General features: G+C 48.6%; 1 protein-coding gene and 1 long non-coding RNA gene across 3 annotated transcripts in view; one reads left to right on the top strand and one right to left on the bottom strand.

The window, feature by feature from the left end:
* LOC115515800 overlaps positions 1-24,290 on the bottom strand; it is a 63,880-nt gene that overhangs the window by 25,314 nt on the left and 14,276 nt on the right. Inside the window, exons 2-3 of one of the 2 annotated variants that reach the window (XR_003969413.1) lie at positions 13,285-13,457; positions 4,735-5,017 (exon numbers count right to left, since the gene is read on the bottom strand). This is a non-coding gene — a long non-coding RNA (uncharacterized LOC115515800). Of the gene's footprint in view, positions 1-4,734; positions 5,018-13,284; positions 13,458-24,290 lie in introns of those variants that run through there. The other variant, XR_004343779.1, reaches the window with a different exon arrangement.
* LOC115515796 (cartilage intermediate layer protein) lies at positions 1,548-23,643 on the top strand. Its single transcript, XM_032593617.1, is given in 11 exon segments — positions 1,548-2,169; positions 9,821-9,916; positions 11,390-11,560; positions 13,775-13,867; positions 14,531-14,800; positions 16,087-16,266; positions 16,662-16,976; positions 17,863-17,886; positions 17,889-17,970; positions 18,659-18,816; positions 20,820-23,643. Coding segments are annotated over 9 exon segments (3,537 nt in total). The 5' UTR covers positions 1,548-2,169; positions 9,821-9,916; positions 11,390-11,499; the 3' UTR covers positions 23,174-23,643.

A 24,290-nucleotide genomic window follows, 5' to 3' on the forward strand; every position in this document is an offset into this window, starting at 1 on the left:
ACTGACTTTTGTGTAAGAAAGCTCTAGAGTGCTGGCATCAATGCCTCAAAGAGCCATAGCGTTTAAAAACCATATAGGGGCCTGGTCAAGAGAAGGAAAGTCTTTTTCAACAAACAGTGCTGGAATAATTGGACATTCACATACAAAAAAAAAAAAATGAAATTTGACCTATGTTTTGCACTATTTGCAAAAACTAGTTAAAAACGAACCATAGATAAAACCCCAAATGACAAAAACCCTAGAGAAAACATAGGAAAAATCTTGTGACTGTAGGTTAGGCAAAAATTTCTTAGATCCAACACCAAAAGCCACAGTCCATAAATTTAAAAAATTGATAAATTGAACTTCATCAAAATTGAGAACTTCTGCTTGTCAAAAGACTGTTAGAAAATGAAAGCAAGCTACAGATTTGGAAAAAATTTTTAAGGTAAGTATCTGATAAAGACTTAAGTCCAGAATATATACTCAGTATGGGGTTTCCCCTCCTATCTGAAAGAGGAGCATTCCCATTAAAACTGTCCATTCGCTGAAATGATGTGAAATGAATTTTACATTAATTTATATGGAAAAAAATTTGAGCCTTCCCAACCAAAAACTAACCTTTCTCAGGCTTTTCTGATACCCTTAGGACACATCTTGCTGGCAAAAGCACAAAATAAATTGAGATAAAGCACAGATGCTTACAGACACAGTTCAAAGCTGTGGCAGCTGGATGCTGAGTGTAGTTTCCCAGGGAAGGAGCTTGGCTGCATCACTCTCGCTGCTCATGTGCCCCCGCCTCTATGATGGCTCACTAACAGATGCTGAACACTGTTTTTGCTTTCACTGACATTTTTGGTAAAACTGAATATCATCTTCAGATTTCACTCGGTTAGTGAAAATAGGCACTAATGCAGGTCTTTTTTATAAATGTGAAGTGTAAGGTGAATTTTTGAGAGCTGGGGATATCTGTAATTAAGACAAACAATCAAATACAAAGCAGGAAAATATCTGAATGGGAACTTCACCAAAAAAGACCTATGCATGACAAATAAGAATATAAAAAGATGCTCAACATCATTGGTCACCCAGAAATGCAAATTAAAACTACAATGAAATCACACTACAACATCCTATTAGAAGGGCTAAAAGCAAACATGAAACTTTGATAGAATCAAGTGTGATGAGGAATACTGGGCAACTGAGACTCTCCTACATTGCTGGTAGGATCGTAAATGGTATAAATCACTCTGGAAAACAGTTTGAAAGTTTCTTGTAAGATTAAACATACACTTTCTTATAACCTGGCAATCCCACTCTTAGTATTTACCCAAAGAAATGAGAAATGTGTACACAAAAATCTGTACACCAGGGTGCCTAGATGGCTTAATCAGTTAAGCATGTCCAAGCCTTGATTTCATGATCTCATGGGTTCATGAGATTGAGCCCTGCATTGGGCTCTGTGCTCAGAGCCTGGAGCCTGCTTCGGAGTCTGTGCCTCCCTCTCTCTCTGCCTCCTACCCTGTTGATGCTCTGTCTCTCTCTGTCTCAAAAATGAATGAACCTTAAAAAAGAAGTGAATAAAATGTGAAAGAAAACTGTTTAAAAAATAAGTACACAAATATTATAGCTAAACTGTAACTGCTAACAAGTGAAACACAATCCACCCATTCTTCAAGTGGTGAATTGATAGATAAACCCATGTAGCCATACAATGGAATACTACTTGGCAATAAAAAGGAAGATGCTATTGGCACATTCAGCAACATGGATGAGTACACTAAAGAAAGAAAGAAACTTAAAAAGCTATATCAAGGATTCCACTTATGGACATTCTTGAAAAGACAAAACTACAGGGAAAAGAAAACAAACCAGTGATTGTCAGCAGCTGAAGATGGAGGGAGGCGTTCACTACAAAGGGAATTTCTGAGGTGATGGAAATATTTTATATCTTGATATGATGGTGGTTACCTGATTGCTTGCGTTTTGGCAAAAATCACAGAATGGTGTATTCAAAATGGTGAATTTTATAGTATAAATTATGTTTCAATCTTTTTAATTTCTTCTTTCCCTTTTTTTTGCCTTCCTTGTCACTGACCAGAACATCTATCCTCGAAGCTCTGGCTCTCCTGAGGGGAAAGTGTCCCAATTCAGCCACCCTGAATGCTGCTTGCCTTCTGGGAACAAAAGGTTAGCCCACAAAGAATGCTCTCTGGGGGCCCATGTGTCTGTCTCTCTCCCTCTGTCCCACCCTGTCTGGCTAAAACTGTTAACCAAAGCCTTTCTAACCTCCATTTCCCCTTCTTCCCTCCTGTTAACCCTGGCATCTGAGTCCCAAATCTTCACAGCCTAGGTGTTGTGTAGGCGAAAGAGTCTTCTTGGAAAGAGGGAGGCTCCTCACACTCAATTCTCCATACGCTACTAACCTGTACAACAGCTGTGTGTCCTGGAAACTTCCAGCCAGGGAGGGCTTCCACCTAGCATCCATCTCACCTCATCCCTGAGCAAGAACGCCCCCGTCTTTGCTGATGGCTCTTTGGACTGCTAGCATCTTGGTCAGAGCTGAGGTCATACCACACCAGAGCCACCAGGCCCCTCTTGAGGGAGTCAATGAAAAGAAGCCTTGGGTCATAGGTAGACCAATGGGCTGAGCTTCACAAACAACCAGGGCAAAACACATTATGATGAGTGTGACAAGTCAGGGGAGGGGTGTTGTAACACTTGTGAGAGGACTACCCTAGTAAGTTTGTGCACCCCCTAATCCTTCACAAAATCATGAATGTAGATGTTTCTGAGAAATCCTGGAGGCACTGTGGGGACACTATGATGTCCACATATAGAGTATGAACTCACTGCTTCAGGCAGTAAATGCTACAACATCACTGGATGTGAGCAAACGGACTCACCATGGCAAGCTTGGTGAACATCACGGGGACATAGTGGAAATCTCATAGTCAGTCATGAAAATGGGGCATGAACATATTGTGGTAAGCATGGTGAACACCAGAGGCACTGCTTGTGAACATAAGGCTGTGACTGGTGAATACTATGGGACAGTGAGCCGCCATGTTTGGAGCTGGAGGGCATTCTGTGGTGACTGCAGTAAACACATTATACAAGGTGGAGTCCTCTAATGGACATGTTCTGGGGTAATCTGCTGGGCCCATAGACCATTCTGAGGGAATCTGCTCCCCATCTAAAACCTGCACAAAGTAAAACAAGGTGCTGGACAGATTTCTTTCTTTCTTCTTCTTTTCTTTCTTTTTCTTTCTTTCTTTCTTTCTTTCTTTCTTTCTTAGCGTATTTATTTATTATGTGAGAGAAGAGAGAGTGAGTGAGTAGAGGAGGGGAGGGGGCAGAGATGGGGAAAAGACAGAATCCCCAAGCAGACCCACACCATCAGTGAGGAGCCTGACATGGGGCTTGAACTCACGAACTGTGAGGATCATGACCTGAGCCGCGATCAAGAGTCAGACGCTTAACAGCTGAGCCACCCAGGGGCCCCCTGGGTTTTTTCCTTTTTCTTCCATTTTCTAAGCTGGAGTTATTATGGTTGTTCAGTTTTGCTCAGCTCTTCTGGGGTGTGTTGATTGTGATTACCCAGGTGAGAAGGAGTCATACATGGGTAAGATTGTAACTAAACAAATGGAGGGTAAACTCTCCAGGTTGATAGCTGTGAAAGTGGTGTCTTGATATCAAGACTCAACTCCTGAGGTCTCCTGGGTGGCTCAGTTGGTTAAGCAACCAACTTCAGCTCAGGTCATAATCTCACGGTTTAGTGAGTTCAAGCCCCGTGTCGGGCTCTGTGCTGACAGCTTGGAGCCTGGAGCCTGCTTCAGATTCTGTGTCTCCCTGTCTCTCTCTGCCCTTCTTCCCCAACTTGCACTCTGTCTTTCTCTGTCTCTCAAAATGAATAAAAAACATTTTTAAGAATTAAAAAAAAAAAGACTCAACTCCTGATATCAAAGTTAATAGTTAGACATTTTTGATCATTCCTCCTAGGATAGGAATGCTTGTATTCATGTTGTGCTTTTAGTAGGTACATGTTATTTTTTTCTTCCCAGCATCCATTCTTCCTACTTCCAATGAAGCACCACACTTTTCCTTTGGGAAAAATCAGTCCATGTGATTCTAGTGTGGATGATATACCCCTGGCTCAAGAAGTGAGCTTATCAGAGCTTTCCATCCCATGGTTACAGGGTTTTGGGTCAGGAATGGGTCAAGGAGAGCCGTTCTGAGAGCTTCTGCTAGAACAATTCAGGAAGAGACATTTTCTTTCCACTGGAGATTGAGATGTGCTAAGAGGGAGCCTGAAGCTTCTGGAAGATATGACATGGAAACAGCTTCTATTCCAGTTACTACTGTTGTGTAACAAACTACCCCAAATCTTAGTGGCTTAAATGGCAATTAAGGATGAGAGACCACATCCTTAATGTGGTGTCTCATCCTTTTTTTTAATGTTTATTTATTTATTTCGAGAAAGAGAGAACACACTCATGAGCTAGGCAGGGGCAGAGAGAGAGAGGGAGAGAGAGAATCGCAATCAGGCTCTGAGCTGTCAGCAAGAAGCCCATTGCAGGGTTCAGTCTCATGAACCATGAGATCATGACCTGAGCTTAAATCAAGACCTGGGCACTCAACTGACTGAGAACCCAGGTACCCTGTTGTCTCTCATAGGACTTGAGTGCGTAATTGTGCTTTTTGTGACATCAGTTGAGGACACTCATGACACTCACCTGTAATGAGCTGGTCTGGTCTGTCCAAGATAGCTATACTCACGTTTAGTGCCTTGGTGGGACTACTGACTAGGACACTACAGCGAGGCCTCTCCAAGATGGTGTCTCAGGGTAGTTAGACTTCTTACATGGCAGCTGGCTTTCCCCAGAGTGAGTTGTCCCAAGAGTTCCAAGTGGAAGCTGCATGAACTTTTGTGACTGGCCTTAGAAGTCCACTTCATTTGGGGAGCCTGGGTGGCTCAGTTCGTTGACCGTGCTGACTTCTGCTCAGGTCATGATCTCAAGGTTCATCAGTTCAAGCCCTACATCAGTTTGCTGCTATCAGTGCAGAGCCCACTTCAGATTCTCTGTTCCCTTCTCTCTCTGCCCCTCCCCCACTCACACCTCTCTCTGTCTCAAAATAATAAACATTTTAAAAAAGAAAAAAAAAAAAGAAGTCAACTTCATTCTTGGTTAGAAGCAAGTCATAGACCAGCTTAGATTCAAGGGATGGAAACAGGATTTTATCTCACTCTCTTTTTACGTTTACTTATTTATTTTGAGAGAGAGAGAGAGCATGTGTGCAAGTTGGGGAGGGGCAAGAGAGAGTGGGAAAAGAGAGAAGCCCAAACAGGCCCTGTGCTGACAGCACAGGGTTTGATCCCACAAACTGTGAGATCATGACCTGAGCTGAAATTGAGTCAGATGCTTAACCAACTGAGCCACTCAGGCACCCCATGATTCTATCTCTTAATGGTAGATAGCACAGTCATACTGTACAAGAACATGTGCAATGGAAGCTATTGTTGTAGCCATCTTTGGAAAGTACAGACTGCCACACCCTCCTTGAGAATAAATCCATCTCAGAGGAAGCTGTTGAGATATGAAAAGAGAACAGCCCGGATGTTGTCTGAGTACCTGGATCCAATTTGCCCTAGGACTTCAGTTAGAGAGCCATCAGATTCCTTTTCTCCTTAAACCAATCTGAGTTGTGCTTTCGTCTCTTGCAATGGAAAGAACTTTACTCTTAGTGTACCAGTTATCTGTTGCAGTGTAACAGACCCAACCCAAAACTCAGTGGTTTATTTAATATTTTGTTATTTCTCATGATTCTGTGGGTTGGCTGCCCCATTCCTCTTCTAGTCCTATTTGGGCTCACTCATGCAACTGCTGGGGTGGAAAGTTCAAGATGGCCTCATTCACATATATAGCTGTTGGCTAGGAGCCTCAGTTCTCCTTCCATGTGCTATCTCATCCTCCCATAGGATAGACTGACTTCCTTACAGGGTGATCTCAGGACAATGTTCCAAGGGAGTGAAGGTAGCAAGGTCTCTTGAGGCCTAACCTCCAGAATTTGTACAGGCATCAGTTTCTCAAAGTCCTTTGCTCAAGCAAGTTACAAAAGCCAGTCCAGGTCAAAGGAAGAGAAAATAGAATCCACCTCATAATGGGGGAATTACAGGACTTTGTGGCCATGGTGTGATAGACAGCTGTATCATGTTAGATGGGAAACATTAGAATTAGTGTATGTATAGGAACTAGGGTGTGTGTGCCAGGCAGGCAGAGTCAGACTATTCTAGGCATGTTCTCATTGAGGAGACATAGTTTGGAATGTGATTTCCATGGTGGCTGCTCTGAGCTGAGGGCCTCTCACTGGTTTCCAGGGGCAACTTGAGTTAAGACCTACTGTGTCTGGGTGACTTCACCTTTCAGAGCCTCGGTTTTTCCTCTGTAAAATGGGTGTGATTGTCACAGATCTGCTGTGAGGCTGAGGATGACGACAGTGAATGTGCTTTATAAATTACAGTGCCAACCCCCTGTGACTGAACATTATCCTGAGAAGGAATAATCAAGGTGGGCCTGGGTGGCCAAAGATGGCAGGAGGGAAGAGATTGAGATGGGGCTTTGAAAGATGGGGATGTTCACACGGGTAGGGAGGAAGGGCTGGATTTCAAGATGGGACGCGGAGGAATAAAAGTATAAAGGCACAGAGGTAGAACAGTGACAGACTGAACACAGGATAGGGAGGACAACAATGAGGTCAGAGAGTGAGCTCTTCCACTGCCCTGGACTCTGGGTTTTTGGGCTCCCAAGTATTGGATGAGCAGCCCCTGGTGGTCACTCAGAGCTGAAGTCCTCTGGTCCCCAGGAATGAGCAGCAGCCTATCCCTACCCAGGTCTGCACAGCCTCCTCAGGCCACAGGTGGACAATAACAGGAACATGGGAGAGGAGGTCAGAAAGAATGTTAGAGGCAGAGCACCTTTTTCTGGAGCCATGAGGATCACATCAGACCCCCCCCCCCACACACACACACACAAGTGTTCCCAAGCTCCTTTACCCTCAGCAGGGTGGGAACTGTGGCCATAGGCTTAGGTCACAGGTGGCCTGGCTACACTGGGCCACCTTGATCCCCTGGACAGCGGTTGGAGTGGTTGATGGGTTTCCAGTGTGTTCCAGGGAGGGGCTTGGAGCTGCTGCAGACTAGCCTGGCCTGCAGAAGCCCCAGGTGGCCACTTGTGGCTGGGGCTAACCTATCCAGGCCAGGCCTTGACTGTCCAGACCTGTGGCCACCTCCCAAGCGCTGCCTATCCTAGGGTCCTGACTGAGGAGAACAGACTCTTCTTCCTCAAAGGAATCCTGGGAGGGGTGGTAGGGGTAGACTCACATTCCCTCCAGTCTATCCCTGCACAGCTCACAGCTCAGTCCCACTTGTGACAGGAAAGGATCCTTTGATGGGGGGCGGGGGTAGGAGGTTGCAAGGCAGGGAGGGAGGAGATGGGTTGAAGGAACACAAATGGCAGGGTTGGAATTGGAACCCAGGGACTCTAGCTCACAGTCCCTCAGTCCTGTGCCAACCATGGCAACACCCATGGCCATTTGGGGCTAGGGAAGTGGGGGCCCCACTATGAGCTCTGGCCCAAGCAAGGAGACCCAGGCAGGATTTGTGGCCTAAAGGGCTCCTCTTTGCCAAACCCTTACCCCATAGGGTACCCTGCCTCCTACTACAGAAAAAGAAGAGAGGGGTGCAGTTGGGAGGCTGGGGAAGTCCCTTTCACACACCCTTGGGTCCATAAAGTGGAGGCCTTGGAAAACAACTGATTATCCTGCCCTTGACCTCTGGTCCTCTGGTTTACCCCCACCTCCTGGATCCTTGCTGGATCCTGGTATCCTCCTGGATACCTTGCTCTCTTTATCCAGCCTCAGTGGTCAGTTTGCTTCTCTGGCCTCCCTCCTGATCTCTGGCCAGACTTCTTACAGCTGTCTTGCCTTCCTTTTCTCCTCCATACAATGTTTGTTGTCAACATCTTATCAAACCTTGCCAGCACTGGCGGGGGCCTCAGAGCTTGCTCTGTCCAAATTTTTGTGGCACAGGTGGAGACACCGAGGCCCAGGGTCACTTGGGTCATTGCTTGTCCAAGGTCACACATCAGAATTAGCAACAAGCCAGTACTAAGGCTTTTGACTCCTAAGTTCCTATTTTCTCTTATCCTTTGATCTGGCTATTATGGTTCAGTCTTTGTCTGTCCTCAGACTAGTAGAGCTCTTACGAGATTTACTCAGTTCAGATTTTGCCTTCAAGTCATGCATGAAGCTGCTTCATGGTTTGGCTCTGATAACAAATTGGACGAGACTGCGACTGGCTACAGAATCTATGAGCCAACGGCTAGGAGCTGGGAGGGAGACCAGGCTCCAGGAGACAAAGCAAACCAGATCTGGGCCTTAGATCAGCTTTGGGGCCATTGCTGCTCAACGTCTTTCCTCTATACCCGCCCTCCCCCTCAACAGTCCATGTCCAGGGTGATGATCAGAGAGGCATAGTTCCTAAATCCCTGCTTACACACATACACACACACTCAAAGAGAAAGACACAGACACATACAAGCACAGCTCTCTGGATGAGGGTCTGACTGCTCACTGTGGGATCATTACCACATGAGGCTTCTTCCTCTGAGTGCAGGAACATGTCTCCTCCCTTGTGTTCTCCCAGTGCCCAACCTAAAGCCTCCCATGAATAGGAACTTAAAGAGGGTGTATGGGAAGAGTGAGCTGACACTGGTACTGGAGGCCATGAGGCCAGGCCTCCATCTCTAGGCCCTGGAATGGGGCAGGAAGCCCAGCCCAGGCTGGATGAGCCCGGCACACAAAGTGGGTCCTAGCAGGTCTTGCTGTGGTTCCTAGTATACCCCTCCCCATCTTCTGCCTCCAACTGGGACTCTGATGTGGTCCATGGACCAGCAGCATCACTATCACCTGGGAGGTTTTAGAAATACACTCACAGGCCTCACCTCAGATCACAAACTCGGTGTGGGGCCCAGCAATTAGCCCTCCAGGGAATTCTAAGGCATGATAAAGCTGTAGAACCGCTGCCTGTGACAATAGGCAGACTCCTGCTGGCAGGGAGGCTGCTGAAGTCCAGAAACACGGGCAGCTGCTTACGCCACCTACAGGTAAGTCTGGTCATGTGCTGGAGGGCCCCATAACTGAAGGCAGACACATGCACACGCGCACAAACATGAGCATCTGGCAAGGTCTCAGAGTCTATCTGCAGTGGCTCTGGGGTCCAGTGGACATAGACAGGCACCCAGGTGGAAGTAGGTAGGGGCAGGGAAGAACTGTTCTCACCAGGTGACATCCTATGTCCCATAATTCCTTTGTCCTTTTCCCTTGAGGGGGTCAGAGAAGCTGAGTAGTCACCCAGCTCAGACCAGGCACCCTCAGTTGAGAGAGCAGATGATCTGTATGCCTAAGAGAGTTTGGAGTATGTGCTAACACCAGCAAAGTTCTTTCTCTGCATGCGGGCCAGGGCCAGGGGAATGTGGGGATCAGCAAGCAAAGCTTAGGCAAAAGCACACCCCCCTGAGCTATGAAATGCTGTCCAGATGTAGAACAGCCCTTGGCCCCTTCCCAGGGTTGCTCCCAGTGCCCACCTTACCTCCTCTTGCGTCTTTCTGCTCTGGCCTGTGGAGCCCCAAGCAGCTCCCCACCTGGCCCCTCCCCAGGCCCTGCAAGTGAAATCCCAGCCTCTGGGGAGCTCCTCCGGGGGATGTGGGGAGGGGATGGGGAGGCTGAGCTTCCCCATGCTCAGATCTGGTTTCTTTGCGCTTCCTCTGGCGCACTGCCACAGGCTGAGCCACCAGCTGTGCTATATAAGGCCTGGCGGCTAGACGCTGGAGAGAGGAAGACTTGAACCCCCCAGCTGAGGAGTTCTGCTCAGGCCCCGGTAAGCTCCACTCCCATTTTCCTCACGCTATGCTTGCACCCCACAGCCCCACTCAGCTCTTCCCGCCCTCCCCCGACCACCCTGCATCTCCCCCAGGGAAGGTCCCCCCACTTCCCCCCACCCGTTTCTGCCTTGAAGTTCTCTCTTTTCTCCCATTGGTCCAAAGTCGTCCCCCTCCTTCACCTGAGGTCGGGGGCTCTCAAATGGTCCCAGTCAGGGTCTGTTCCTCTGGGTGCCTGCTTTTTCTTGTGGTCAGCCAGTCTGCTTTGTCCGAGAGTTCTGAGGAGCATGGAATGAGGAGCCTAACTAACAGAGTATGCTGAGGAAACTTCTGAGGGCTGCCAGATGGGAAATGATTTTTCCACAAGGTGCCTCAGCCACCTTGGCCTCCCAGACAGTCCTAGAACAGTCTTCAACTGAATGCTGAGCAGCATTCAACTCCCTGCTCAGAGCCTAGGAGCCTGGGGTAAGACACACAGTGGGGATCTTGGGGACCCCATGCCTCTGTCTCTTGGCTGAGAAACAGGTGGGAGAGGGGGTTAGCAGGCTTAGAGCTAGAGGATCCGCAATGTGGGACAGCCAAGTGCTTTTGGATCTTTTGTTCTGGAAAGCAGGAATCTCCCCTTTCCCACCACACCCTGGACTTTGGTCATTAAAGGGAGCCACTTCTGAATCTCCAGGAACTGGTCAGATTCTGGGTTGGCCAGAACTCTGGGGAGAGATAAAATGAGTTGGAAGGAGCCTGGGCCACACCCCGTGGATATTTGCCCTTATTGCAGTGCCTGCTTTCTTCTCCCCGCTCCTAGAGCCCCTAACCCATCCTTAGCAGTTATTGGGGAGCCCTGGCTTCTCACAGTGTGTTCCCCTCTGCTCTCCTTCGGTGAGCTCCTGGCTGTGTAACTCCCAGCCAGGCCCAACAAGCAGGCCAGAAATGTGTTTCAGCTGCAGCCTGTGCACATCTGGGAATGTGTTCATGGAGGTCGTGTGTCTGAAGCATCTGCGCCCTCCAGCTTGCCTGTCCTGTGAGGGGTCACTGTAGTCAGGGCTGGGCTGCACAGTCTTAACGTACTCCCTTTGTGCAAGAGTGTGAGCCCCACCAAAGGTAGCAAAACATGCCCCCAAGCCCAGGTCTTGGAAGTGATGAATGAGTCACCCAGAGGCTGCTGGGAGCAAGCCTGGGGCCCTCGTCATTGGCAAGGCACCTCCTCACCCCTGCTCTCCCTCATGCCCCATCTTGATACAGGGTCCTGGCGCCTGGTCCCAGGATCTGAATCCAGGTCTGCCATATTTGAACTCAAATTCTGAGCCTCTGCACCTCTCAAGCTGCCCAGATTCACAACTTGGGCAGGTGTTACCTCCCACAAGACTATTCTGTCTACCTTCCACCCTGGATAGGTCAAGAAATAGTTCTGTTCTAGCCGTAAGAGATGACACAGAAATGTGGAGCTTGATAAGCATTTTTTTTCTTTGCAGGTGACTGTATCTGAGAAACTTCCCAGGGGACTACGTTCCAAGGAGGACCTAACTTTGAAGCACTCTCACCCATCTCCTCACCCATATTCCCCACAGGGCCTGAGGGAAAGATGGTGGGGACCAAGGCCTGGGTGTTCTTCTTCCTGCTCCTGGAAGTTACCTCCGTGTTGGGTACGGGCTAAGTATCTGCTCTCTCCCAAGCCTCTGCTTCCCATTGTGAAGTCATATCTGGTCTGGGACATAACTGTTTATCTGCCATAAGCCTCAGCAAGGGCCTTAAGACCTCAGGCTGGTTTATAGACTTATTAATAATTTATACATGCTTGTTTCCCCCAAAGAATTTGAGATAGTTCCCAATATTAAAACTCACAGAACAGAATCTTTTAAATGAGGAGAGGGATTAGCTGTCACTCAAAGGGAGGGAAAAAGATAAAAGGGTTATCACTGCTGAGTGCTAAATTTAGCTCTGAGATTCCTGGCAGTCAAAGCAAAAGGGAATCAAATAGGGATCACTGGGGCCTCAGAAGCAGGTTTTGGGAGTTGGTCTGGTTTTAGTTTCATAAAAATTCTTCTGGCATGAAGCTCAATTTCATTTAGACCCCTGCAGCCAAACTTTCACAGACACCAGCAACCCCACCCTCTGGTGACATGGAGTTCTTTTTTTTGATTTATTTATTTTTTTACTGTTATTTAGTTTTGAGGACGAGGAGAGGGAGAGGACAGAGCGCAAGCAGGAGAGGGGCAGCAGAGAGAGAATCCAAAGCAGGCTCCAGGCTCTGAGCTGTCATCACAGAGCCAACGCAGGGCTCAGACTCACGAACTGTGAGATCATGACCTGGGCCAAAGTCAGATGCTTAACCCACTGAGCCAACCAGGCACCCTGACACTGAGTTCTTGAAGGGACAGATAGAGGGAATTTGCCTGGTGCATCTAGCATCAGGGCTCCCAGCACTGCCCTGTGTGTTCTCTCCCATCTCCCCCTTCCTCTCTTGATTTCTAGCCACATACTCAAGTAAGGCAAAAAATGTTCAAAACCCTCTTGTAAAGCTGCATGCACTGCAGCCTTTGTGAGTACCTGTGTGGGAACAAAGGCTGTCTCCGCATCTTGCCGAAACTGTGTGTACTACCTCCCACCTTGCTCTTTCCACCCTGACGGCTTCTGTTTGTGAAGATGATTAACATTCAGCCATCTGAGGGGAAATCAGATTAGTTTGATTAAAAGTGCTCCTATCACCCCAATTAAGCAGCATAGAGAATTCTGATTTGGCTCCTCACATGAGAAGTTAATTGCCTTTTTTTTTTTTTTTAATTTTTTTTTTTTAACGTTTTTTTTATTTATTTTTGAGACAGGGAGAGACAGAGCATGAGCAGGGGAGGGGCAGAGAGAGAGCGAGACACAGAATCTGAAACGGGCTCCAGGCTCTGAGCTGTCAGCACAGAGCCCGACGCGGGGCTCGAACTCACGGACCACGAGATCGTGACCTGAGCCGGAAGTCAGCCGCTCAACCGACTGAGCCACCCAGGCGCCCCGTTAATTGCCTTTTAAAGCTGGTGCTTGCCTTCTGTTTCTCCTCCTTCCCCTTCTGGAGACCCCAGATGGGGTGGAACTGGAAGTTGCTCATGGCCTGAAGACCCTCGACCCATCCTTAAGAGTTTGCTAACACTATTTGGGCAAACCCTTGCTAAGCATTGTCCTAAGTGGATTTTATGAATGAGTCTTATTTAATCTCCACAATCCTCTGAGGCAAGAACTATTATTATCTTCATTTTATGATGAGGGAACAGGGGTTCAAATGAGTTAAGCATCTGGCTCAAGGTCAAGCAGGAAGTGGCAGAGCCTCTGGAGCTCACACTTCTCAAGCTCTGTATAGTTCAGAGATGTTTACTCGTCTTACCTCATGAAATTCTCATGCCAGCTGGACCATCACTCTCCGAGATGGGAACTAATATCTCCATTTTACAGATGAGGAAAATAAGGCTCCATTCTGCCAAAAAGGACAGGTCCAGATCGTAATGGTAGGAGTCCCTTGCCCCGCTGGCTGCTTAGCAGCATCCCAATGATCCACTTCTAGAACAAGAGCAAAAAGACAGCCATCATTTGCTGAGCATACACTATCGTGCCAGGTCTCTTTATATTCATTATCACCCCGAATATGCATCAGAACCCTATGATGTAGCAGCTGTTAATGCAGCCCTGTGTTATGGGAAACACAACTAGAAGACTAAAGCTTTTGTGAGGTTGCATAGCAGTTAGTGGCAGGGTGGAGATTTGAACCCATGTCAGCATTCATGCTCCATCCACCACATCACTTGCTTCTCTGCATCTTGTAGCAGGACCCTGCTGGGCCCTTGTAACTAACAGTCCTGGCCTCTTCTTTCCCTCAGGGAGGCAGATGATGCTCACTCAGTCGGTAAGAAGAGTCCAGCCTGGGAAGAGGATCTCCAGCCTCTTTGCCAAGCCTGGCGACTCCTTGGAAAGTGAGTTGTGGCTGGAGCAGGGAGGATCAAGAGAGGGGGTCTTTACTGAGCTTGCTGGGAAGATCTTTGAAGCCAGGGCACAATGTCATGGTTTCCATGGAACCCACTTTATAAGATGTTTGGCCTACATCTCTGTTCAGGCAGAGAGACCTAGTATATAGGAGGATAGCTTAAAATGTGAAGCTGCCTGACATATTCAGGAATGCTATAGAGCTTGCTGGGGCCAGAGCATAGGCTGGAGGGGAGACAGGGGGGAGATGAGGATGGAGAGATAAGAGCTGGGAGGGCCAGTTCACCAGCACCCTGAATGCCTGGCTAAGGGAATTTAAGCCTGGGGAGTGGTGTGATCCAAGCCACCTGGAGAAAGCTCACCCTGACTGCAGTGTTGGGGAGGGGTGGGGATGAGTGGAGGGGGAACTTGGAGGTAGAGAGACCAGGTTGGGAGTTGCTAACATGGTATAGCCAGGCTGCTGGAGATGTTAATGGAGTGGCAGGTGCAGAAGGTTAAAAGACTGGAGAGATAGATACAATAGGGCCTGAGGACTTATTGGGGGTGGATGAGAGATATCATGAGTGCATTTCCAGGAGTTAAGCAGGAAGTAGGATGGAGCTCACCTGGGCCTCTGGGGCCTGGCTCCTCTCTGACCTGCCTCTCTCTCTCAGGTCCTGGTGAGTGGACAACGTGGTTCAACATTGACCACCCAGGCGGGCAGGGTGACTATGAGCGGCTGGATGCCATTCGCTTCTACTATGGGGACCGTGTGTGTGCTCGGCCCCTGCGGCTAGAGGCTCGGACCACTGACTGGATGCCTGCAGGCAGCACTGGCCAGGTGGTCCATGGCAGTCCCCGTGAGGGCTTCTGGTGTCTCAACAGGGAGCAGAGGCCCGGCCAGAATTGCTCCAATTATACCGTGCGCTTCCTCTGCCCCCCAGGTGAGCCTGGACAGTCCCCCACCCACAACCTCCCAGCAGCCTCGGCACAGGGAGAGGCCACGACTGGCATGTGGCCATGGGAACTGGATATCACACACACGCACAGGCTTCAGCTCCCTCAGAATACGCATTAGGGTCAGAGAGCCATAATCTTCCCTAGAGTGTTCTGTGGTAATGGATACTTCCCATTCAGCCCACTTATTGAATGTGTGTGGCAAGGTGGTGAAGACCACAGGCTCTGGAGTTGCGTTTCATGGGTTAGAATCTTGGGTCTACCATCTGAACTGTGTTCCTTAGGCAAATTTTCTGAAGCTCTCTGAGACTCAGGTTTTCCACCAATAGAACAGGGGTAATATTAGTAATTATTAGTAAATCTTGATGTGGGATTTTATGAGGATTAAATAAGATAATGAATGTAGAGGGTTTAACCCAGGTGAACGTTCACTAAGTGTTAGTTCTATTATAACTCCTATTGTGCCAGACACTGGGCTGGTTATCTACTAGTGACAACTGACCTGTGAGGAATCTCCATTTTTGGCAAGTTTACCCGGATTCAGAGAGGTAGGTAGCTTCTCACGATTACACAGCTAATAGGTAGAGAGCTGGGATTTGAACCCATGTCTGTGTTTGCAGAGTCCAAGAGTTCATGCTCCACATCCTCCCTCTCCACACAGGATTATACAGAGCCATCTGCAAGGTGCCCACTTCTCAGATAGCCCACCTCCCTTCCTGGGACTCTGCCAGTGCACACAGCCTAACCCTGCAGGCCTAAGTGGGAGTGATGGTCATCCAGAGTGGAAGCCCAGGATGGGCAAGGTCTCCTAGACAAGGTCTGAGGTCCCCATTCTTGCACACAGGCCTCAGAGCAGAAGTGAGGAGGGAACTTGATATCTGAGTCACTGAGGTCCCAGGCCCTGGCTTCCAGGGACTTCACAGGGAGTGCGTCCATAGGAACATATGGCTGTTTCCACACTGGTGGAGAGGGAAAATGGTGGTGCTATCCCTGTACATCCTAGGACTGCATACTTCAAGTCCAGTGCTTGGCCAAAAGTCCCTCTCAGAGCCATGCCTAGTCATATGTACCTTTGTGCAAATTAGAGACACCATTTCCTCAAGACTCTTGACTTCCATCTGTTGGAAAAGTCACTGCAGTAAATATAAATATCAATGACATGTATGATATAAGCAGAGCCGCTGTCTCTCTGAGAAAAACAGCCTCAGGGTCAGACTTCCTGACAGAGTCCCTTGGGAGGTAAGTCAGACCGTCTGCTGATCCTGCTTTGCAGGGTCCCTGCGCAGAGACACAGAGCGCATCTGGAGCCCATGGTCTCCCTGGAGCAAGTGTTCTGCTGCTTGTGGTCACACTGGAGTCCAGACCCGAATACGCACCTGCCTGGCGGAGACAGTGTCATTGTGCACTGAGGCCTCTGAGGAGGGCCGGCTCTGCATGGACCAGGCCTGTACAGGTACTGCTCTAGCTCCTGGTACTAGAAAGACATGCCACTGAGGCTAAAGTAGTCTAGGAGGACAGGTCAGAGGGTCAGACTGAAACAGATTCATTCATTCACTCAAGTATTAAATGAGTATCTATATAATGTACTCTGTAGGGGGATGCAGGGGATAATGTGGGAGCACAGCACAGGGTCAATTATAGCTTAGGAAAACCAAGGATGGCTTCCTGGAGGAGGTGTCCTGGGCTAAGTCTTGAAGGATGAGTAGAAATTAGTCACTCAGGCTGATACGGAAAGGTAACAAAGACCGAAGGAGAAGGGGAAGCATATGTGAGTCCACAGGCTGATATGTGCCTGAAGGAGGGCCAGAGTCCATATAAGCCCTCCTGATGTGGCCCCTTCTTTTATAGCCTGTGATATGACCTGCCCCATGGGCCAGGTGAATGCCGACTGCGATGCCTGCATGTGCCAGGACTTCATGCTACACGGAACTGTCTCCCTACCTGGGGGTGCCCCAGCATCAGGGGCCACTGTCTACCTGCTGACCAAGACACCTAAGCCACTGACCAAGACAGACAGCAGTGGGAGGTTCCGAGTCCCTGGCGTGTGCCCTGATGGCAAAAGCATTCTGAAGATCACAAAGGCCAAGTTTGCCCCCATCATGCTCACGATGCCCAAGACCAGCCTAAAGGCAGCCACTGTCAATGCAGAGTTCATGAGGGCAGGTACTGTTCTCCAGGGAAGGGCTGGACGGGAAGACTGGACTTTTTTTTTTTTTTAACATTTATTTATTTTTGAGAGACAGAGAGAGACAGAGCATGAGTGGGGGAGGGGCAGAGAGGGAGACACAGAATCTGAAGCAGGCTCCAGGCTCCAAGCTGTCAGCACAGAGCCTGATGCGAGACTTGAACTCACAAAATGTGAGATCATGACCTGAGCCGAAGTCAGATGCTTAACCGACTGAGCCACCCAGGCACCCTGGACTTTTAAATAAAGGGATCGTAGTGCTAAGATCTGGCTTCCCAGCGTACAGAGTAAAATTCCAAATCCTTACCATGACCCACAAGGATCTACATCATCTGGCTCCCCCACTACTTCTCTGCTCTTCTTCCATTATTCTCCCTTCCACCCCCACAGAGTTATTCTACTCCAGCCCTGCCTCAGGGCCTTTGCACTTGCTATATACTCTGCTTGGAGAATTGTTCCCACAGATGTTGACATGGCTTGCTCCCTCAAATGTATGAGTTCTTCCCTGGCCACGTTATCTAAAGATGGCCAGAATATTCTGCTGGAGGCAGCAGAATGGGAGTATTGCACTATTCAAAACAGCCAGCTCTGTCCCAACAGAAGTGCTTGGGAAGCTTGGTTCACACGAGGTCCCCTTGATTCTTTACTGCCCCACCCAAATGCTGCTTGAAAGGCCACAGAAGCTGGTCCTAGGCCAAGGGGGTGGACTCCATTCTGGACCAGTTCCCTTAAGAGGAGCTGGGGGGTGGGAGTAGGGATAAAGTCATACAATTTTAACACATGACAAAGAACTTGAGGGGCGAGGCTCTAGACAGTCAGCCACAAAGAAAAAAACCAAATCACCATGTCTTGTCTTCTCTCCAGAGACTCCATACATCGTGATGAACCCGAGACAAAGGCACGGAGAGCTGGGCAGAGCGTGTCCTTGTGCTGTAAGGCCACAGGGAAGCCCAGTCCAGACAAGTATTTCTGGTGAGTGTTTCTGCCAGCTACCTTACCCAGTTTTTTCTTGGAAACCAGATCTTTCTTGCATTGGGTCTGGACTTATTAATTGTAATAATAATGAATAGAATAGAGTTATTAGTAAGGCCCTGGCACAGAGCCCATAAATCGGCATTTGCAAGTGGGAGCCAGCAAGGTTGAGGCCTCCCGGACAACCAGGAAGCCCTGTCGTTACCCTCTTGAAGCTGGGATCCCCACAGAGCAGCTCTGGACTCAGGGTTCTGACTTGCATATCCTTGGGACACAGAACAAAGTTCCCCAGCCTTGCTTCCCTTGACCAAAGCACACAAGGTCAGAGTCCCCAGTGGCTGTGAGTCCCTTATACCCTTCACAGATATTTTACAGCCATTATCTTGTCTGATGCTCCCAACAGTTGTGTGAAGTCAGCTAGGGATCACCATCCCCATTTTAAGACCAGGAGGTTGAAGCTCTGAGAGATGAGATGAATTGTCCAAGGATCCACAGCCAGTTAGTAGTGAGGCTGGGACTCAGAATCAAGTCTCTTGGCTCCCAGGTCAGTCAGTACTCTTGGATGAGCTGAGTCATCTACAGAGCCCCATCCATCATCTGTCTCCCTGACTGCTTGCTCCTGGCACTCTCCCCAGGGATACATGCCCTCCCACTGTCCCCTCAGGCTTCCCCTCTCCATTCCTTGCAGGTACCACAATGACACGCTGCTGGACCCATCCCTCTACAAGCATGAGAGCAAGCTGGTGCTGAGGAACCTGCGGCAAGACCAGGCTGGCGAGTACTTTTGCAAGGCCCAGAGTGATGCTGGGGCTATGAAGTCCCAGATTGCCCAGCTGATTGTCATAGGTAAGCCTGTCAGCATCCCTGAGTCTGGCATGGGGCGGGGGAGCACCCCAGTGGGCATATCTGGGCAGTAATAGCCTGGGCTTTTCTGCGTTGAGCACAGTGCTCTGTCCTCAAGGACATAAAGATGTCACAGGCCTGAATCCTACCTTCATAGAGCTGCCAGTTCAGGAAGGGTGAAGAAATATAAATAAGACACAAGTAAGTAAAGATAGAAAAATGCCCTGAAACAGGAGATAAAAGGCCATGGATTCTAGAGATGAGACACAGAGATATTCCAGTGTGAGTGATCATGGGTGACTGCTTGAGGGGGCAGCTTTACGTGAGCTAAGGTTTACAGGAAAGGGTGACCTGACTAGAGCCAGCTTTAAGAAGTGATCTTGAGGGGGAGAGACTCCAGGCCAAGGCCAATTGAGAACCTGTACTTGCAAAGTGGAAGCAGGGTGGGGAGGAAGATATCTTAATAATTAGCCTAAACAAGACCAAACAAAAGGCAGAAAAGAGAAAGTTATTGGAAGGACTCTGCAATATATCACAGACTCCAAGAAGGTTGAGCAACAGACCTCAGGCAGACAGGACACAGGGCATTTGGACCTCTGCAGAGGAAGTGTGGAGCCCCCTCTGCAGTGGTTCCCGATCCATAATATCAATGCTCCCACTTATTACAATTAACTTTAACACTGCTTTACCATTCTGAAGTTAAATTGATAATAACTATACATAATTTCCAAATATATATGTACATGGCCCTAACTATAACATAAGGGTGAAATAAAATAACTTTATAGAAAAAAGTATGTATTTCATTGTGTAAATGTTTTGGCATAAGGACATGAGAAGGCTAACCAAGTGGTCAGACACTTGCACTTCAATCCAGTCACCATGAATGTGACAGCTACAAATCCTGATGGAGCCAGAGGTATCATTTTGGTGCTTCACATTCCTTGGCTAATGTCGCTGCAGGTACATGGTTTTTCTGAACCAAGGAAAAGTTCTTGGTATTGTTCCAAGCTAAACAAGGTATGATCTTAGCTTGATTTATATGGTAGTTACAGTTTTTAAAAATTCAACATATAGTTAAAGCCACATACAAAATTGTAGGCTCTGATCATTTTAAACAGGCTTTCTACCTACATGAATGTCTGCTGGGATATGTGAACATCATGCAGGATGCAGAAAAATTCTTTTTTTTTTTAATGTTTTTATTTATTTTTGAGAGAAAAAGAGAAAGAGAGTGAGAACAAGCGAGGGAGGGGCAGAGACAGAGGTAGACACGGAACTTCAGAGGAACTGAAGCAGTTCCAGGCTCTGAGCTGTCAGCACAGAGTCCAACACAGGGCTCGAACTCATGAACCGGGAGATCATGACTTGAGCTGAAGTCAGAGGCTTAACCAACTGAGCCACCCAGGTGCCAGAAAAATTCTTAATGCAGAACAGTGCCAAGCATTACAGGACACAGAGCAACAATGCCCCCCACCCCTGACGAAATGCCAGTAGCACTCCCAATTTTAGTCGTAACTCAAAACAATCTCACAAATTTTCAAGACCCCTTATTGAGAACCATGACTCTGATGGTCTCAGCAACCAGCTCTGTTTCCCCATGTATAAAATGGGATTATAATAGCGATTCCAGGGTGGTTGGGTTGCTCAGTCTGTTAAGCGTCCAACTTCAGCTCAGGTCATGATCTCATGGTCCCTGAATTTTAGCCCCTCATCAGGCTCTGTGCTGACAGCTCAGAGTCTGGAGCCTGCTTTGGATTCCGTGTCTCCCTCTCTGCCCCTCCCCTGCTCACGCTCTGTCTTTCTCTCTCTCTCAAAAATAAACATTGAAAAAAATAATAGCTATTCCATCTCCCTCAGAAAAATTCAGGAGAATCGGGAGCATGGATATGCAAGCCAAACCATATGGTTTGAAAACCATAAGGCACTGCAGAGAGGTGAGGTAAGGATACCCTTTGTGTAGGACGTGAACTTACTTTTAATATTCATACCATTTCCCTCCACAGCCCCTTATGAGACTCCTTGCAACCCCACTCCTGAGAGCTACCTTATCCGGCTGCCCCATGATTGCTTCCAGAATGCCACAAACTCCTTCTATTATGACGTGGGCCATTGTCCTATCAAGACCTGTGCAGGGCAGCAGGATAATGGGATCAGGTGCCGGGATGCTGTGGAGAACTGCTGTGGCATCTCCAAAACACAGGAGAGGGAGATCCAGTGCAGTGGGTACACGCTGCCCACCAAGGTGGCCACGGAGTGCAGCTGCCAGCGGTGTACAGAGACTCGGAGTATCGTGCGTGGCCGTGTCAGTGCTGCTGACAATGGGGAACCCATGCGCTTTGGCCATGTGTACATAGGGAGCAACCGTGTGAGCATGACTGGCTACAAGGGCACTTTTACCCTCCATGTCCCCCAGGACACTGAGAGGCTGGTGCTCACATTTGTGGACAGGTTCCAGAAATTTGTCAACACCACTAAAGTGCTGCCCTTCAACAAGAAGGGGAGTACGGTATTCCATGAGATCAAGGTGCTTCGGAAGAAAGAGCCCATCACCTTGGAGGCCATGGACACCAACATTATCCCCCTAGGGGAGGTGGCTGGTGAAGACCCTATGGGAGAGTTGGAGATCCCATCCAAGAGTTTCTACAGGAAGAACGGGGAGCCCTACACAGGGAAAGTAAAGGCCAGTGTGACCTTCCTGGATCCCCGGAATATTTCCACAGCCACAACTGCCCAGAGTGATCTGAACTTCATCAATGATGAAGGAGACACCTTCCCCCTTCGGACATATGGTATGTTCTCTGTGGACTTCACGGATGAGGCCACCTCAGAGTCACTTAATGTTGGCAAGGTGAAGGTCCACCTTGACTCAACCCAGATCAAGATGCCAGAGCACGTGCCCACAATGAAACTCTGGTCGCTCAATCCAGATACAGGGTTGTGGGAGGAGGAAGGTGACTTCAAATTTGAAAGTCAAAAGCGGAGCAAAAGGGAAGAGAGAACCTTCCTGGTGGGAAACATGGAGATCCGTGAAAGGAGACTCTTTAATCTGGATGTCCCAGAAAGCAGGAGGTGCTTTATCAAGGTTAGGGCCTACCGGAGTGAGCGGTTCTTGCCCAGTGAGCAGATCCAGGGGGTTGTCGTCTCTGTGATCAACCTGGAGCCCAGGGCTGGCTTCTCATCCAACCCCAGGGCCTGGGGCCGCTTTGACAGTGTCATCACAGGCCCCAACGGGGCCTGTGTGCCTGCCTTCTGTGATGACCAGTCCCCCGATGCCTATTCCGCCTATGTCTTGGCAAGCCTGGCTGGGGAAGAACTGGAAGCAGTGCAATCTTCTCCTAAATTCAACCCCAATGCTATTGGTGTCCCTCAGCCCTATCTCAATAAGCTCAAGTACCGTCGGACAGACCATGAGGACCCACGGGTTAAGAAGACAGCTTTTCAGATCAGCATGGCCAAGCCAAGGCCCAACTCAGCTGAGGAGAGCAATGGGCCCATCTATGCTTTTGAGAACCTCCGGGCATGTGAGGAGGCACCACCCAGTGCACCCCACTTCCGGTTCTATCAGATTGAGGGGGATCGGTATGACTACAACACTGTCCCCTTCAACGAGGATGACCCTATGAGCTGGACTGAAGACTACCTGGCATGGTGGCCCAAGCCAATGGAGTTCAGGGCCTGCTACATCAAGGTGAAGATTGTGGGGCCAGTGGAAGTGAATGTGCGCTCCCGCAACATGGGGGGCACTCACCGGCAGACAGTGGGAAAGTTGTACGGAATCCGGGATGTGAAGAGCACACGGGACAGGGACCAACCCAATGTCTCATCTGCCTGTTTAGAGTTCAAGTGCAGTGGCATGCTCTATGACCAGGACCGTGTGGACCGTACACTGGTGAAGGTCATCCCTCAGGGCAGTTGCCATCGAGCCAGCGTAAACTCCATGCTTCATGAGTACCTGGTCAACCACCTACCACTAGCAGTCAACAATGACACCAGTGAATACACCATGCTGGCACCCCTAGATCCACTGGGCCACAACTATGGCATCTATACCGTCACTGATCAGGACCCTCGCACTGCCAAGGAGATTGCACTTGGCCGGTGCTTTGATGGCACATCCGATGGCTCCTCCAGAGTCATGAAGAGCAATGTGGGAGTGGCCCTCACTTTTAACTGTGCAGAGAGGCAGGTGGGCCGCCAGAGTGCCTTCCAGTACCTCCAAAGCACCCCCGTCCGCACCCCTGCCGCAAACACTGTCAGAGGAAGAGTGCCCTCAAGGAGACAGCAACGGGCAAGTAGGGGTAGCCAGAGCTGGCGTGAAGGGGCCGCCTCTCTGAGGTTTCTTGGGGTTGCTCAGTAGCCTTTGAGCAACTAAGTTTTATGGTACTTCTCTTCCCCCACCCCATGCAACAGCCATTGTGAGACTGATGCATAAACTGTCACTTGGTTAATTTAAGCACATCTGTTCTGGTGCAGTTTGCTTGTTTTGGTTTCTTCATGCCTTTATTTACTGTCTTTATTCCATGATACTGATTTGCACAGAGCCCCAAAAATGGCAAAATAAAGTCCTTTTGTCCTGTTCTTTAAAAGAAACACAAGAAAATGACCAGTGGTAAAGTCTGTGCCCATCAATGAAAATGTACTTCCTTTTCTTTTTGCGGGGTTTTGCTCACTTCTACAATAATGATAATCTGATGTTAAAGATCAACTAACCAATATAAGGCATATTTCTTGGCCTTGGTCTATAGGATGTAAGCAAGGCCTCCATCACAGTTCATGCATATAAACGGTGGTGAAATAAAGAAATAAACTACAATATTTTTACTTGAATTTGGAACTCTGCATTTCCCTTTACATCTACTTTTGTTCTTGCTAGAAGCCCAGAGTACCCCAGAGCAACTGTCAATAAATGCACATTTTGTACTTGTTTTTCAGGCCCCTGTCCTGTCTCTTAACTATTAAAGTGAGCCAGCTGCTCAGAGGGACAGAGGAGACTCTGGAAAGTGGTCACAAGGTGGCATGAGGCACAGCTCACCCCCCACCCCCACCTCCTGTTACAGGGTTGAGTAACTAGGCATACGCTCCAGCGGTCAAGTTTGTTCTCATGGATCATATTTTCCACTTGCAGAGAAGAACAAAGATTCCTGGAGTTGTGAGTATGTTCTGGGCTCCTGAGCAAAGCTAAAAATATGTCCCATTTTTTTTTTTCTTTCTTTCTTTCCAATACTGGGGAGCTTATACAATGGCTTGGCCCAGGGTCTGGCAAGCTGGCCGAGTGCTCCTTCAGCAACCCCCCATAGCCTGCTGCCTTCTCCAGCTGTGCTGGCTGATCTCACTCAGAAATGATGGGCTTTTTTTTTTTTTTTTTTTTTTAATTCCAAGCTCTTCTAAAGACGCCCACCTTTTCCAGATACCACATCTCTGTTGTGTCCCTTGAGTAAAACAACTAGTCCAAATGGACAGGGCTTTGTTATTGG

This window comes from Lynx canadensis, chromosome B3, assembly GCF_007474595.2.
Source record: "Lynx canadensis isolate LIC74 chromosome B3, mLynCan4.pri.v2, whole genome shotgun sequence".
Taxonomy (NCBI): Eukaryota; Metazoa; Chordata; class Mammalia; order Carnivora; family Felidae; genus Lynx; species Lynx canadensis.